Source organism: Malurus melanocephalus, unplaced genomic scaffold (genome assembly GCF_030028575.1).
Source record: "Malurus melanocephalus ecotype Western Australia unplaced genomic scaffold, MMel_1.1 scaffold_122, whole genome shotgun sequence".
NCBI classification, from domain to species: domain Eukaryota; kingdom Metazoa; phylum Chordata; class Aves; order Passeriformes; family Maluridae; genus Malurus; species Malurus melanocephalus.
The window spans coordinates 523150-540425 of record NW_026623354.1 but is presented as its reverse complement, the minus strand read 5'-3'; the positions used below and the strand labels follow the sequence as shown (position 1 = coordinate 540425).

Below are 17276 nucleotides of genomic sequence, written 5' to 3'. Positions count from 1 at the left end.
GCCTTTGTTAAAAGATAGTGCATCCATTTGGCCAGATGTTCTTGGGATCAGTTTTGATCTGGTTGCCTGCACTTGTAAGTTTTTACAGAGCATGATGCTGAACATCTGTATTTGAGAATGCCAGAGCCACCACATTGTAGCAGCACTTGGAYGATGTGAATGGCTCTAGCGGGGATTTATTTTTATTTTTTTTTAAAGAAGTTATTTATTTAGATGGTTTACCATGCATGATGACATGACAAGCAGATGAACATCTTAAGCTTTGTAGTCAAATATTRAAATATCAAGTTAATCAATTTGGGGCGTATGCATGGTGATGTGATAATTGAGCACTCAATTCACGGTGAACCTAAGAGGATGAGCATGACAKTTGGTGTTACCTCTATCAATCTGCAAATAAAACTGATAAAGAACTTTTGTGTTGRAGGAAAATGCATGGAATGAAGAACAAAAACATAAAAATAAGAAGTCTGGGATAAAGGGGGGCATACTGAGAAGACTTGCAAATATTTTAGATGCTTTGTGATCTGGTTTTTCCTTTGGCTCTTTTAGTGACGTGCATGAATTTTTCTTGACTGAATTTCTACTGATTTTTTTTGTATACTTCATAGACTTTCTGTATTTGGTACAGACATCTTATATTGATATATTTACTACCATTACATCCATTTGGAAGAGGAAAGGAAAAAAGCGATGACTCTTCTACTGTCAGAAAATGTGGAGAAGCCATGTACCACCAGAAAAGAAAAAAAAATATTAGCTCTTCACAGAAATTTTCTTTAAATTTCTCTGCACAAAGGTGGCTTTATAAAAAGCTGTATTTGAATTCTTCAAGGGAAAGAACAATCACATAGAAAATGTTTCAGATCTGTTTGTAGAAGTAAGGCAGCTTAGCTTGTTTTACTATGGGAGTGTAGAACAAGTGTCACAGGACTATTATGGTTGAAGTAAATACCTCTAAATGATTGCATTCATATTAAAGATTGTGCCCCTTTTCTTCACCTGCTTTCTTTGAATAATGTGTGAAAGAGATGCTCTGGTGTCATCTCCACATCTCCAATGTTAAAGGTGACATCAGGGCTCACCCCATTCCTGTTTCAGCTGCGCTCTGATCAGCTCCCCTCTAAGGAGGAATTTACACCCCAGTGCAGTTACATCAATCGAGAACTTGACCCCCAGTGTCTCTTGCCACCTGTTTAAGATCCAGAGTAACAATGGTGTTAGACAGGGTCAGGGATGAAAGTGTGACATTCAAGCTAATAAAAGCCATTCCAGGTCGCAGATTTTCAAACGGGAGCTATTATAGGTCTCTTAGGAGAGGAGCCAACCATAGCAACTAAATGTATGCCAGAGGAACAGCTTATATCAAAGAATCTTCAGTGGATGTTTGYTAAAGCAAGCAGCATAAATGTTTTTAAGTGCAATGCAATTGTCTTTAGGGGAAAGTGCAAAGCTGTGAAGGATTCCAGASCATATGGGAAGAAGCAGAGTAGGAGAGAGCCATCTGTGATGGAAACAGCCTGTGTAACTCAAAATAAGAAACAGGGCAAAGCAAGGCAGGGAGGGTGAGATGTACAAGTCATTTTTCACGCACTGTCTTCAAGGGTATGTTGTWGACATAAGCAAGGCACAAGGGAGCTACCAGAGGAGCTCAGAGTTCAGATCTGCTTGGATTCAGCTCCTCAGGAAAGGAGCAGGGTGTGCTCATGACAGCAGGGCGTCCTGCCCAGGCAGTGGGGAGCTTTGCAGCAGGCAGAAGGTAAAATTGATGTACACAGAAAGAATTACAGAAAATGGAAARCTGGTTTAAAGGGTGTCATGTCTGGCTCATGGCCTTGTTAATGGGATGGTAAAGAGGAACTTGGAACAGAAAWACAGTGAGGAAATGAAGAACAGGTGCTACAGCTTGCCAGTCCATCTGACAACTCTGTACTCCAGGGTTAAGAGCACCTAAGAAARTTATTATCAGGATATGGCTGAAAGTATCTTCTTAAGGTGTCTAAYGTTATTAAACAAATTAACTGAAGTGATAAATGCAAATGAATTTTCCTTAAATGAAGAGATTTTTAGCYGTGGCACTAAAAGATGAGACTAAGGAACTGGAGCAAGGACTGAGAATTTCTTGTTTTTTGAGGCAATGATGAAAGATCCAAAGGGCCTGCCAAGTGGGAATAACTGCCTCTAACACTTGTTTCCCTACAACGGGGAGAATTGAGCAGACAAAACTCTCTGTCTGCCAAAAGCCAAAGGTAACAGAGAAACCCCTAACAGTACCTCAAGTACTTAGTACTGTTGCCCATGTTGTAATGAAAACAATTGTTTTCCATAGTAACTGCAGCAACATGYTACATGTGTCTCCACTCAGAGTGAAATGGAAGAATGGAAAGGGGAATAAAGTGTTTCTCAACCACAGCCAGATTTTCCAGCTCAATTCTTGTAACATTTCCATGAAACAAGTGCTTGTTGTTGGGTTTTTCTGTCTGATTCCATCATGGGAGGAGCTTAAGGGCAGATGAGAAATTTCTGTTGCCTTTTGAGATGTAGGAATTTACAGCTACAGAGAGAAAAATGCAAAGATCCTTCTGAGAAAGTGTTCTTATACACACTCTGGAGAGGATTTGTGACTGYGTCAGTCCACAGCTACATCTGCTCTCTGTTTGATCCGAATCTTACGTTTTTTGGTGGAACATATTCAAAGCCTTTTGTTTCTCTAACCCTCCCTGAATGTGGTGACTTCATTTTCAAAAGTGAAGTCAGAGAAAGCCTGCCGTGGTATCCATGACTAGTCTTCAGCATTTATATACAGATGGTTCCAATAGCTTCTCTGGCTTTGAAATTAGAAGTAGAAAGTCTCTGGGGTCAGTTGAAGGGTTCTTTCAGGAAATGTATGCTGAGAGAGAAGATAGGTCCAGTAGCCTTTTTGTGTTCACTCCAATATTTCCTAAGAAATATCCTGAGCCAGGCTGTCAAGCCTTGTTTCTCTTCAGATGTGCCTGAAGGTCCCTTAGTCCAGGGGGCCCTCACATCACAGGCTGATGAGGTAAGGACTGTTTACCAGCATTTAATTTTGAGTGACTTTGACATCTTTCACTGCTCTGGTATCATCAGAATCATCTGCTGACACAGGGCTTTGTGATGGGATTTGGTTGTTTGCAGTCAATTAGGGAGCAGAAATTCATGGTTTCTCAGTTGTAGTTGGGATATGGTTGACTACCTTTGTGTATCTGCTGAGTGCCAAGTTTAGGAGTAATTGTCACAATAACCTGGGTGGCTTTTGATCAGTTAGAATGCTTTTCAGGTTTTCAGGTTCCCCACATCTTGGTGACCAATTATTTTGTCACCTCTCACAAAACTTCACCAGGCAGGGCATSAGTGTCTGTTTAGTCCTGACAAAGTGTTGGAAAATCTTCTGGATGTAGCAGCACTGGCTCTGTAGGGATGAGAGTGTTCTCCTGAGTTTTGGTTTGTAGGGCATTGCCATTGAACATTGTGACTTTTTGCAGTATGGGCAATCATGACATTTCAACCAACATTTGACTTTCCTGCCACATCTTGGTTGTGCTGCAGATGTAGGGAACAGCTCCAAGCAAAGGATTTCAGATCCTTTTGTTAGGAAGGCTGAATTCAGTTCTGATGATCACACCCCTGATGGAAATCCAGGGATTGAACACCTGGAAAGAGATAACRTGTGTGCTGTGCTCCTCACAAGAGTTTTGTCTGCTGGACTGCTGCTCCCTACAGTGCTTTGTGAACTAACGTGTTAAAATGGCCAGCAGGACCATCCTGGATGGTTCTTTGTATGGCTCCTACAGTGACTCTGGCAGGTGTAGTTGGATTTTGTTCATGGTTGTTGTCAGTCTAGTCTCTTACACTGATTYAGAAAACCTCTTCCCCTCTCACACCACTCCTTCCCCTACCAAAAAAAAAAAGAAAAAAAAAGCCCACTTGCCTCACAAGATTGTGAATTTGCCAGAATGCTTGCATTTGTGTTGATGTTTTTTCCTAAATTCAGTTATTTTCAAGATTTATCCAGCTTTCTTCACTTAAAATTGCCAATGTTAATGGCTTCAGATTGCTCTCAAAAGTTCMATTTTGTTTTTCAGCCTACAAGAACATCATCAGAAAGCATTTATTCCAGACCAGGTTCCAGTATACCTGGCTCTCCAGGCCACACTATCTATGTAAGTATTCCATCTGTTGAACAAGYTGCCAAGCCTTTGCTTGCACRTGAACTACTCATGCTGAAATAAATSACTTYGATACTGATGYTTTATTTTATTTTAGTGSTTAAATTGTTAAAACCTTTGTCATGCAGCTTTTATAACTGCAGGATTTCAAGAGCAGGGTAGGTCTTTTCCAGGTCACATTTCTCTKGGAAAGGTACAGTAAATCTTTTGATGTCACTTGGTGGTGTGAAGAGGGACTGAGGGCAGAGGGGTCATTTGACTTTGTAAGGATTTTGTGAGATCYGTGCACTTTGATACACAATTTTTGAGAGATCTGCTCTCTGCACTTGGGGAACGGGGTCAGCTCCTCTGAAAGAAGTTGGCTGATCCAACATCTTCCATTTCAGATGTTCTGGTTGTGAAAGAAATGGTGTTTTTAATTTAGAACGAAAGTGTTTTTAAGCATAATGTTTAATCACTGATTTTATAGACAACCTTGAGATTATATAGATAAAAATGTACAATAAAACACAGAAATTTGGSAGTTACATTTATAATAATGCAGAAACAGTGTCAAAATTTCAAATCTGATGTCCTGAGTTAAACACTAGTWCTTCTATCCATTTCAACAACCACAAAAATAAACTGATGTATGAAAAGTGTTGACACTGCAGATATCAAAAGACAAGGCGTGTCCTGGAGAACTGCCATTCTGTAGGTAAATCAACTTCATAAAATGTGATTTATGAAATTTAGTTGCTGCTCAAAATCACTGTCTGTAGGGCAAYATGGTGGCCTAGATCAGGATCTGCAAAAATATCTGTAGTAATTTATATTGGATTAAGAGTTTCCAGACATATTTGCAGCTCATTAACAGACTGTGGTAAAAATACTACAGAAATGGCATAAATTAATACATCTAAATATTTTAAGGGTTAAAATGACTTAAGGTATTTTGTTRTATCTGGTAACAGAATTGAGTTTATTTTTAGACAGTGAATGTCCTAACTGTTTCAGGCCTTGCTTCTCTGGCAAGAAATGTTTTGTATTGTTTCTATTAAGGTATTGCTTAAGAACCACCAAGAGCAGTGGTTGTTGGAGAGCTTGGGAAGGCAAATGCATGTTAATCTGAAATTACTAGGTGTTAGCACTCAGGTAGAACAGAACTGAATGTGAGTTTCAYTATGCAATCTACTATCAGTGCATAAATTATCTAGTAGAAGTGTTGAAAAGCCATTTGAATATCTTCTTTCAGTTTTAGTCAGCAATTAATTTCTGTAAGGTAGGTAAAAATGTATGATGTCTTTCTGTAAGTAAAGAGAGATATTAGTTTTCTAAACTAAATGTAAGGCCTCTTTCTATCACCCTCTAATGGGTGCAGCTGACTTTGGAATTTATTTCCTTTTTCATATTTTAAGTAACAAGATCTCCTTGCAGTGTTAGAGGAAAAAAACAGTCCATGCTTGCACCATGTAGCTGATAAGCAGTGGATGCTTTATTCAGAAGTTTGGGCATAGGATGAGTGATGAATGAAATGTAATAATTTCATTTGGGAGTTTGGATACCCAGTCCTGACAGTCCTCCTTGTCTTTTTATTTCCTTCCAATAAGTTCTGTTTCCTCTTGTGTGCACAGTTATAAATTGAGTATCTGTCTGTGGTCTTCAGCATGAAATCCTTTCGTAATCTCTGTAATCTGCRAACTAAATTGATGTTATCACCCATTTTACATATGGGAAAACAAGAGCAGAAAGGTGAAAATACTTGCCTGAGGCCACAAAATGAGTCATTTGCAGAGCTGAACTTTCCAGCTCTCTACTGGGGATAAGAAACTTTTGTAAATAGATCTATATATGCCATGTTCTTTCTTCCCTAAGAAAAGAGAGAACACTGTGAGCTGCTGCAGAGGAGGCCTGCTGGAGAAGAACAAGAAGCATTCACCCCACATGTAGGGTGCCAAAAAGGGGTTTCCATAGCAGCAGCATGACAACAAATACACAAAATCGTAAATTGTGTAAAACAGAAATTGCCAGTGCATTTGTGTAAGTTAATTTATCTTCTGTCTTTGACCTTTAGGCAAAAGTAGACAATGAAATCCTTGATTACAAGGATTTAGCAGCCATTCCCAAAGTCAAGGCCATTTATGACATTGAACGTCCAGACCTAATTACTTATGAGCCATTCTACACTTCCGCCTACGAGGACAGACAGGAGAGACAGAGTCTTGGAGAGGTAATGACCCCCCCAGCACCTCATTCCACTGTGCACTCACTGCATCCAGAGCCTGCTTGGCTGCCCATGGCACTGCTGGAGACTGCTGCTGTTCACACTGCTTTGTGTCTGTCTGCTCTGGGGGATGGGAACACTCACGCTGCTGCCTCGTGTGGGACCCTGCAGGGTTGGACACCTGCATTGACACCTGCAGAGGAATGACAGGGGGGAGGCTTGCAGGCTGTGTCTGTGTGCATCCTCTGAACTCCCAGGGATACCCTGATCCTTGGGAATGGCAAAGTCCAGAAGGTGAGGGAAAAACCAGTGTGCTGCTGTGCTGTGGAGCACCAATATTCACAAGGGAATAGGAGAGGTGCTATGATAATCTATGGACCAAGAGCAGCAGGATGCTTATCTCACAGATACTAAAGGGAAAGACATATCAGCAGAGCACTTTGCCAGACACGCTGGATAAAATCTGAACTGTGTCAGCATGAAGTGCTCTTCCACCTGGGAAAGCAGGTTAATTGTGTTACAGAAATACCTGCCTCACATTTTAACCTGCTGACATTTTGTATCATGCAGCAATAAGAAAATGGTCATTTATTCTTCTAAACTTGAGTGTAAAGGTATCTTTCAGAGTGTTGGTCCCCAGTTTTCTCAGGTGAATTTTCATAGCTATAATTAATATTTACACGRTTCCAGTGCAGTCTGTGAAGCAGGTTTTGTCATGTAATCCCATCTGTCTGTGAATCASACTTCCTGAATGCAAATCTAAATGGATGTGGAAATGGATTTACTGCTGCAATCTCAATGGCCTTACTGACTGTAACTGAATTAYGAAGAATAAGTTGCAAGTCAGAACTGCATCAGTTTTTCTCCTTTGTTCTTCARTGTTTTGTGGAGTTCATTTTTTAAATCATGAGTTGGAAATTCAGCTCAGGAATAAAATAAGAGATTAACAGGTCAGAGCATTACAGATTTTCTCCCCTCCAATTTATGTTGGTAGTGCATCCAGCTGATATCTAGTTCAAAACCAGCGTGAGATGCATTGGTGACCTCTGACCAGTTCCAACAGGCCTGACCCATTCCACAAAACCTGCTACAAACCCAATTCTCTTGTTAGTCACACAGGGGGAGCTAATCTCACCAGAGAAGGTGAACTATTTGCTAATCCTTTAAGGGAAGCTTCTTACTGACAAAGCAGTATGTTGGAAGCTGATAAAGCAATATGGTGTAAGTTGCCTGCTTTTATACTTGTTCTGGGAATAAGCAAAAGCCCTCGGGKTTTTCTTATACCATATTTTCACCAGCATTAAATTCAGTTAATTTCTACTGACTGCAGAAATTTGTTCTGTGAACAGAAGGGGCTCTCACCTTTTCAGAAGATCTTGGGCTTTCACCCAATGCTAGTGCTGACTTCTGTCACCTTGGGCAAGTTACCTCACCTCTTTGTATCTGTTTCTCCTCYCTTCCCTTGCCCTAATGAGAATGCAAGCCCATTGGGGTGGAGTGATSCCTTACCCTGTGTTTGTGTTGTGGTAATCGAGTGACAGCAATCTTGGTACAACGCACATCAGTCCCCATCATCTGTAAAAAGCAAAGAAGGTGACATGTTAAATGGTGCAGACAGGGATTTACCCTGCATTCTCTTTGCAAAGGGTGTGTATGTGGTGTTGTTAAATAAAAGGGGACACTCAGTTTATGCTTTTACACTAGGAATGCCCCTCACCATGATTTRAAAAGAAAAACAATCCCAAGTCTCAGCAAAGAAAGGTTTTTGGATGTACAAGGGGAGATGCGCAAGAGGCACCGAAGTTAATCCAGAGGGGGACACAAACATTAATTATTAGGGAACACGCTGCGAGAAAATTCTGCACTTCAGCCCCAGAAAGCGAGAAAACACAGCATGGCAGTGAGAAGACAATGGGGCAGGGGGAGGGCAGTGCCCGGACAGGGGACGGGTTCCCACCCGCGATCCCTCTCCCGGCTCCATCCCGGCCCCGTCCCGGCCCCATCCCGGCTCCATCCCGGCCCCATCCCGGCCCCATCCCGGCTCCATCCCGGTTCGATCCCGGCTCCATCCCGGCCCCATCGCGGCCCCATCGCGGCCCCATCCCGGCTCCATCCCGGCTCCATCCCGGCTCCATCCCGGCTCCATCCCGGCTCCATCCCGGCCCCATCCCGGCTCCATCCCGGCTCCATCCCGGCTCCATCCCGGCTCCATCCCGGCCCCATCCCGGCTCCATCCCGGCTCCATCCCGGCGCTGCAGCCGCGTTCTCTCCCCGCGCCCTCTGGCGGGGAGCGCGCTGTTTCTCCGCCTGTGAACGGGCTCCGAAAACACAAACCAGATTGGAAATTAATCTTCTGCTCCCGAGGCTGGCCCGCAACAGAGTGAGAAAGCGTCCAGAAAGTGTCAGGTATTCAGGTTCTTCAGGACCTATCACTTCTGCCTAGCGAGCAGTATCCTGATGAGCACTGAAGTAATCCTTTCTCAGCTCCATCTTTTATTGGTATATRTGGAGAAGCAGCACTTCATGTCTTTTATTTCAAGTATTCTGTTTTTTGAAAGCACTGAATGTGCTGTAACACCTTTCACTAAACAAGCGCACAAAGGATGAAATGGACTTTTTTCTAATGTGATAAATGCTTCAAATTGGAGCAGGGATCCCACCTGGTATTTCAGTTTACAGACAGCTAAAATGGCATCAATGTGAAATGCTGGATGGAACTTGTGTTGCAGGATGACATCTGTAAAAGTTGGCAGAAACTTCCCAGAGCACAAAATTACCTTTTTTTACAACTGAAGTATGGCTTCAGATATTAGATCAGACCCTCAGATATCAAAGCAATAGAGAATTGACCCTGTTGCAGTAGAAATTTTTACATAAGTTGGGTCAGAACAGGCCTTCCTCTTTCCTCTTTCCACTTTCCTCTTTCCCTTTCCCTTCTCCTTCCTTTCCCCTTTCCTCTTCCTTTCCTCTTCCTTTTCCCCTTCCCTCTTAGAGTCATGACTGTATTCCCACTGGTTTGCTGTTCTGGGTTGGAGCTGCTTTTCTCAGTCCCACACAGTCAGTTTGTGGCTCAAACTGACCATCGTGTCATTCTGTGATAGACCAGGTTTTAAAAGATCTGGAGAAGCAAACWCTCCTTGGCAGCCTCAGAGCTCCAGATCTCACAGTTCACCTGTGCATGCTAAAGCAGKGACTTGGCTGCAGAGTGTGGTTCCATTACCCAAAAAAACAATGGGATTATGTCAGCTAGTGATGGAGTGAAAACCCATGAAAGGAAAAATACCTGAATTCGGCACACTATGTTCTGGGCTGCCTTCCCAGTCTTAGATTCCTGTGACTACCTTTTACTGCAGCCATTTCCTCAGCATCCAGGTAACCCCAGCAGATGGTAGAAATTCATTTATTGAGACCAACGCATGAATTGCTAGTAGAAAAATGTGGGAGTGCACCTCACGACATGTGCTTTTTTGAAGGTTTTAGGTTAGCTCTCAGTTTTTGTGGACAGTGTTGTTCCAAAGTGCTGTGCAYGGTATGTTTCATGTAGAGCAAAGTTTTTACAGCTGCTGCTGTTCGATRGTAGGAATTAGGAAAATGAGAATGTGAAAGACTTTCAAGGCTTTGATGGGAAGTAGCAAAAACAGTCTTTAACAGCTTTATGGAAACTTGCTGAAAAGGAGACATCCTTCATCCAATAAAAAATGTTGCTCCTTTGGATACTTTGCATTCCCAGTGTCACCAGCTCCACTAGAATGAACGGTCTCTCAATCCAAAATGTATGGATATTTATCAGCTGGATATTTATTACCAAAAACTCTTCATACATTTCTCACTACTGCTGTTGTACATTAATATGGTAGTCAGACTAGAATCAGCAATTTAGCTTCTGAGATATTATCTTAATAGCTATATCATTCTGTAATAACTGTGGTCTTATTTTTAGGAGTATAATATCTTGACCAGTCTATTATGACAAATAATATTGAAGTTTTGTACACAAAGGAAATAATTAAGTCCTGATTTTCCAGCTTCAAATTAAATGTCTGGTGGTTGAAGGGCACATAACTGGTAATTACACATAGCCTTTATTCTTGTTTGTACCATCAGCATATGCATAATCATATGTTTCTTCTAAAGGTATTCCTTGSCTCAATTTCCCTGTCTGTGTTACAGAAACTTTTCATAATACTGTGCATATTTCTGCCCACTGGCCTTTGTGCAGTCATTCAATACACATGCATGTAATTCCTGTCTGTTCTCCTTACGTTACCATGGAGGAACACAGAGATTTAAAGGAGGTCATATCAAAGAAATGTTGATGACAACTACGTGCTCTCTTGCATGGGTATGAAATGGAAGGCCTTGGGGAGATGCACATTTTTGCCAGAGTGTGTGTGTTGGAGGGAAAACATGCTCCATCCTGAAAGATTATCTGTATTTTGATTTTCCATGCAAAGCTCTGAGTTAAGTTTATTTACTTTCAATTTCCATTTGAAAGATTTCTTCATAACAGGCATGGTTACTAAATTAATAACTCTTTCTGATTTTGATCTTTACAGCTATGTTTTAATTACCACAGTGATTAGATGGCTAAGATGATCTTGCATGATACTTGACTGAGTTAATCACGCTTACAAAGATTCTCCCAGAAACTTTAAACTTCAGTGATTTATGGACCAGTTCCAAGCAATGTGGAAAAAGCAGGTTCTGGTGTTGGAATGGCCTCAGTAACTTCTGCATTGCCACTTTACATTACATCAGAGTATCTGCAGCAATGTTTAGATTACCTTTTTCTGGCCCATATATGCAATATTTCATAACCTTATGTTTTATGTCTTTGCAGTCTCCAAGGACATTATCACCTACCCCTTCTGCAGAAGTAAGTTTGATGGCACCTTTGGGGGCAGTATCTTACCGTGATTAGAATTATTCACTCGAGCCAATGCAGGTGTTGGGTTTGTCATCCATCAGATCCATCTCTGTTTGCCACACAAACATGTCTTCCAAATGTTGAAACTTAACAAAAATTGTTTCTAAGAAGGAAAGAGGGAGCTCTTATTGACAGATTGCACAAAAAGTGGAGCTGCCACTCATGCCCGATTGCTGTCTGTAAAGCAGAGCCCTTTGGCCAGCAGGCGTCACTTCTGGCACATTCCTGCTCCTTGTGGCACAGGAGGATTCAGATCCCGGGAGCTGCAGGATTTACAGGAGATAAAATGCTGCTCTAAGCATCTAAATAATAACYATGTTTGCTACTGAAATAGCTGCATTTTTGTCCTGAAAACATAGCTATGGTCTGGTTTGGTTTTGCTTTGCCAGAGGAGTTAATTTGAACATCATAATAACGTGAAAATTTTGGAAAGTCATTTGCGGGATACAATAGATGATCACRCAGAATCATTATCAATGCATTATCMTGTTGCTTATTTGCAACAWWAAAGTTGTACTGATTGCTACTAGTTAAAAATTAAGGGGCTATAAAATTTCTTGTAAATCTTCATGCATTGACATCAGCCCTTTTTCCTTTTGTCCTGGTTTAGTTTGCTTCATGGAGAGGTGGGGAGGTGAGGGTGTTGTTTGTTTTGAGGTTTATTGATTCTTTCATTTATTGGCTTTTTTACCCCCAGGAATCCAAGTACACTGAATTTTGCTATACAAGAAGGTGCCATATTTTCAGATACATGGGGAATCTAATTTGGATATAAATACCTGCTCATATAGCTGGTTGTGACACATGGTAAATTTAGCCACAGGGAGCTCTGTGCTGCAGATATTGAATTCTTGCTGGTCTCCAGGTTAGCTCACTGATGGCCAGCTCATGTGTCTTGTGCAGGACACTGCAGGACACATGTTCTGGATGCAGCTTCCCTTATGGAGTSAGGGAATGTGGGCAAATTGAGGATTTTATAGAAATTACAGGTGGAGTTGGAACCTTCCAAGACTGCAGTCTGACCCAGACTATAAAAAGGGATTGGAGCAGATCCTTGGAGAGCAGTGCTAATGAAGTGGGCTGCAAGCTTAAGGGATGTTGCTATTCCAGTCGCTTCTGCTGATGCCTTCAGATCCACAGAAGTTGAGTTCTGCTAAAAATGTGTAAAATGCATTTACATTKATCAGCGGATGCCTCTGTCCTGCAGGGCTACCAGGACCTTCGGGACCGCATGATTCACAGGTCAACCAGCCAGGGCTCCATTAACTCSCCCGTGTACAGTCGGCACAGCTACACCCCCACCATGTCACGTTCCCCCCAGCATTTCCACAGACCTGGTAAGGGCAACTGCATTGCAAAACATGCAGAACTGTTATTTCTTTATCATGCCTCTCAGTGGTGCAGTGAAGCACTTCTTTCTCTTAGAACTGAAAGTTTTGGATTGAAAATTGATGTGTAATTTAATGTCTCATTTTCTGTTTTGTTTTTTTTTTTGTTCCTGATTGACATAGTTTTTTGCACTAGGCTGACTGTTTCTTGCACCATAAATATGCATCTTCTGGTTTTGTTTCCAATCAACTATTTAAAAAATTTCCACCTGTTTCTGAAAGCAAGGGAAAATTTGCAGCAGTAAATCGCAAACTTCATTCTGGAATCCAGGAAAAGTATCACAAATTGGAAACAAAAATTATGGCTTGACTGTACAGAAGTTAGCAATGTAGGGTTACTCCCTTGTAAAAAATTCATTTAAAGCCTGGCACAGCCAAAGAATCTCTTATTCAGAAGCAAAACACCCTTATGTTCCAAATTGCTCGTCGTTTCTTAAGATATGGACTCATGGTTCACAAGGTATTTTCTTAATTAAACCCATAGGCAGTTGCCTGGGAACACTTGAAAACACAAACTTAATTTTTCAGTTTAGCAGTAATGTGCAAGTTCTATGTACAATATAGAAAATGTACAGGTCATTCAGGTTCCCAGTGCCTTCAGAATTACTGGTTGTGTATCTAAAAGYAAGATATGAAAATGAGCTATTCATCCACACCCAAACTGCATAAAAATGTATCACTAAATGCTATTCATTGAAGACTTTTCAAGACTGATTTTATTGTGTATGGTAATGAATCAAATCTTTGTGATCTGTTTTTAAATTAAGTGATACAATCGCACGGTTTCATCTTCCTTGGTGATTACAGCTGAACAGTTGGGATGCCAAAAGCCCATATGCAATAGGAGCTGCATTTTTAAAATTAAAGATTTATAATAGAGCCACCACTGTGGAACTTGAATGCTGTAGCCATTTCCTAGTGGGGGTGGGCTGAAAGCAGCCAATTGTGTCTGTCAGTGAATGCCTTATTTAAGGGACCCAAGGGAGGTGGGACAGAAGCAAATTGTGTCTGATCCTTAGTGCTGACAACATGACTGTGTTTAAAGATGATGTTACAACTGAAACTGAAAGAGACTTGAAAATGTGAAAAAGCTGCAAACTTCTGYCCCTTGATTTTGGCAGTTYTGAGGGGATTTTTCCATTTTTACCRGTTGTATCAAGGATATGAACAAATTCAGGCCCTATTCCAGACGACTGTGATTGAATTTTACTGTCTGTCTTCAGTCAAAGACCTTCCCCCGAAGGAATCTCTGTTTATGTAATTCTTGTGATGGGCAGATGGGCTCAAGCCAGAGTTTGGGTCCAAATGTAAAATCTTCCAAAGTCCACAGCCTGGAGGATTTTCTGAGAAGATATTTGTTCAAATTTATCTCTGTTCGGATGATCTCATCTTGGGCTCACCTGTTACTGTTCCTCATATGACACAGAAGTAACTCTGTACAATTCATCATTTGATATTTCCTACCCTTTTTCGGGGCAGTTGTTAAAGCTACTTTAATAATTCTCYGACAGTAATTATTTTCCTACAGTAATTATTCATGTTGAATAATAGCACGTTTATGTACTTTTTTGCCTCCTAATGGCACTTCTTTTCACCATCTTRTATGCAAGAAAAATTTCTCTGTGAATAAACCCAGTGGCCCCAGATAACTTCTCTTTTTGCTCATAGCTAGCCCTTGAGAGAGAAGTGAACTGTACTGATGTTGTCAGCATAAGGTTCTTCAAAAATTGAGTGCTATAAGTTCTGAAAAAGTTTGCAGCCTTTTCCTCCTGCAGTGCCCCAGCTGATGTTGGCAGCATTTTTGGAATGTCTTAAAACAATAGAAAACAGCTTGCATGCCTCTTGACTGACATTTTTTTGGTCAGGCACTTTTCAAACCAGCTGCTTTCTTAACTAATTGAGCGTCGATGTTTGTGATGTTTGCATGCTGGTAGCAGGCTGCTTTCTGGTACCAAGGCCTGGTCAGAAGCTCATTAAGCCAATGATGTTACGCTAAATTAGCGCTGCAGTTCAAACCTAAGCCTCTCTTCTAACACATCCTGTAATTTTGTCTAACCTTTACGGACCCTTTGGCGCGTCTTTAACCGTTTCGTTTTTTTCCCTCCTTCCTTCTTTCCAGAATCCTAATTGTTCAATGCCTTTTTTTTTTTGTTTGTTTTTTCTCCTTCCTTCGAAGCCTCCTTCCCTGCCTGTCTCTTATTGCTTTTCTTTGTCTCCGTTCTGTCCTGCCCCCCGGCTCTGGGTGCCGCAGAGCTGCTGGCTCTGGGTGTGCAGCCCCCGCGCACGGGCAGCCGCGGCCCCGCTCTCCATGACTCCCGCCCCAACTCCCCCTTCCGACACCACTTCATCCCCCATGGCAAAGGTAAGGAGCCAGGCCCCTCTCCAGGGAGTAYCCTCCAGGCTGGAGATTTGTTGGCCTGCTGGCAGAGCTGATAAGGCGTAGCTCTGGCAGGTTGCCTATGGCTGTGCAGCTGAGCATGCCTCGAAATGTGCTGTTGCACTCAGAACTACATTAGAATAGAATTTCCTCCTTTTTTTTTTTGGAGGAAATATGTCATTTCTAAGGGCCCTAGTTGAAGAGTGTCGTGGTTTGGACTGTGCTGAAAGCCAAAAAGCACTGCACCCACGRCGTTCTCTCCCTTCCCCCCACTGGAGAGGGAGAAGGGAGAGCAAAAGCCCAATTAAAATTTATGGCTTGCAGATAACATAACATAATTGASAGAAAGRTACRTATGTGCTCCAGAGAATGGTCAGACAGGCTGAATAACTTAAGTTGCAAAATAGATTTATTACTAMAAASTRCTAAGAATACTAYSGCACYGGGGAGRGGAACAAAGATAGGGAAAAATTTACAAGGAGAARAAAAAYAAAAAYGGACATTTAAGACACCTGTTATCCTTTCCAGGATTTACCTGGTAGAAAAACACAGAAAAACATTGTCATTTRTMWCYTAGATGTGCCTAATTYAGTTTCTTTCTAAAGCRGTACATAACAATCCCTTCAGCAGTAGGCCTATCAAATTTAATTATTACTGCCACATTCTTAAAACATGCATTGAAAAAATTGACTACAGTATTGCCTGAATGATGAAAAGGTGATCAAAAATACACAGAAGAAAATACATAAAGATCAATGGCAACAAAGCAGTCAATCTTTGTTATTCTCATGGGCAATAATTAGGGCCCAAAAAGTAAAATTAAAATCTCTAGGCCTMTCCTCAACTATTGCAAATCAGCAGGCTCTGCTGAAGGCAGTAGCAATGCAAGGATTTACATTATCTGAGGATCTGGTCTCTTTTTCAGTCTTTTATTTTCCATTATTTGATTTGGAGGAGGATTTTTCTTTCACTGTGCCCYTTTAAGGAATTCATTTTGCTTAATGAGCTTTTAGTTTTGTTTTTTGCTTTCTGTGAATGTGGTTTTACTTTGATTTTTATTGGAGCACTTGGCTGGGCCATYTCTTCTGTTGGGGGAGAAGGTCATYRTTTRTATCATTTAAAAGAGCTAAAAAAGAGAGATTTGAGTAGATTGAACGTAGATTCCAATCTGGCACCATTGGTTAATGTAGAGATTCATAAACTGGAGATAATTAAAAGTAGTTACAAGAAAGTTGTTGCCATGAACTTTCAAGAAATGCTAATAGATGTCAACATCATAGCTCTTCAGGCCTGTGATTTAGATCACCACTGCTAGTTTTATTCTTGCCTCATTTTAGATGATTTTTGACAATCTGCACTGTCCGCTTTCCTATTATATCACTATCTAAAAAAATCTCACTTAAAAAGATTGGGACCCTTAAAAATAGATACACTCCTCATTTCAGCATGCAGTTAATTCATAGTCCTTGCAATTTCAAAGTTTTTTTTTTTTTTTTTTTTTTTTTTTTTTTTTTTTTTTTTTTATTTTTTTTTTTTTCTTTTTTTTTTTTTTTTTTTTTTTTTTTTTTTTTTGCTGTAAATCCAGATTAATGCTCACACTCTTTCAAGTGGCATTTTCATTCTTTTTCTGTTGAGAAAATACCCTCTTCAACAGATAAATCAGAAGAACTACTGGAAATCCATGCTTATTGTTTTCAGATTTGAAAGAATCTCCTGGCATGTAGATCRGGTGTCTTTCTCAGTTATTGGTACAAAAGGCCAAGTGGGATTACAAGTGTTGTAGACAGAGGGATGGGTTTGGTTTTTATCGGATGTGTCATGGAAGATGCTGTAAGAATCCTCAATTTTCTGAAGGCCTGGACAGCATTTGTGTGTCATAACTCAAATTCAAATCACTGAGACAGAAAAGGCACCATGTGTTCTTTTTACTGGCTCAACCTTTCTCACTTGTACTTTTAGCAAGGAAGTGAACTTGATGTAAGTTTGTAAGAAAGATTTCAAAAAGCTACAAATTTTGGGGTTTTTTCCTTTAGGAGTCAAAAAATACAGATTGTGTCTAAACTGCTTTGGTAAAGGGATGTGATTTCCCAGCAGCATGATAACTGAAGTGTCACATGACACATTACACCTCTGGTATTTTGTATAATCAAGCCAGTAAAGCAGACATTTAGACCAGTTTCAGTGTGTTTTCATA

General features: G+C 40.9%; 1 protein-coding gene across 12 annotated transcripts in view; it reads left to right on the top strand.

The window, feature by feature from the left end:
- ABLIM1 (actin binding LIM protein 1) overlaps positions 1-17276 on the top strand; it is a 176346-nt gene that overhangs the window by 140766 nt on the left and 18304 nt on the right. For 11 of the 12 annotated variants that reach the window (XM_057370283.1, XM_057370282.1, XM_057370280.1 and 8 more), the window contains exons 9-12: positions 4104-4181; positions 6241-6396; positions 11231-11266; positions 12525-12654. In XM_057370283.1, coding sequence (XP_057226266.1) covers positions 4104-4181; positions 6241-6396; positions 11231-11266; positions 12525-12654 — 400 coding nt within the window. The remainder of the gene's footprint in view (positions 1-4103; positions 4182-6240; positions 6397-11230; positions 11267-12524; positions 12655-17276) is intronic. The other variant, XM_057370276.1, reaches the window with a different exon arrangement.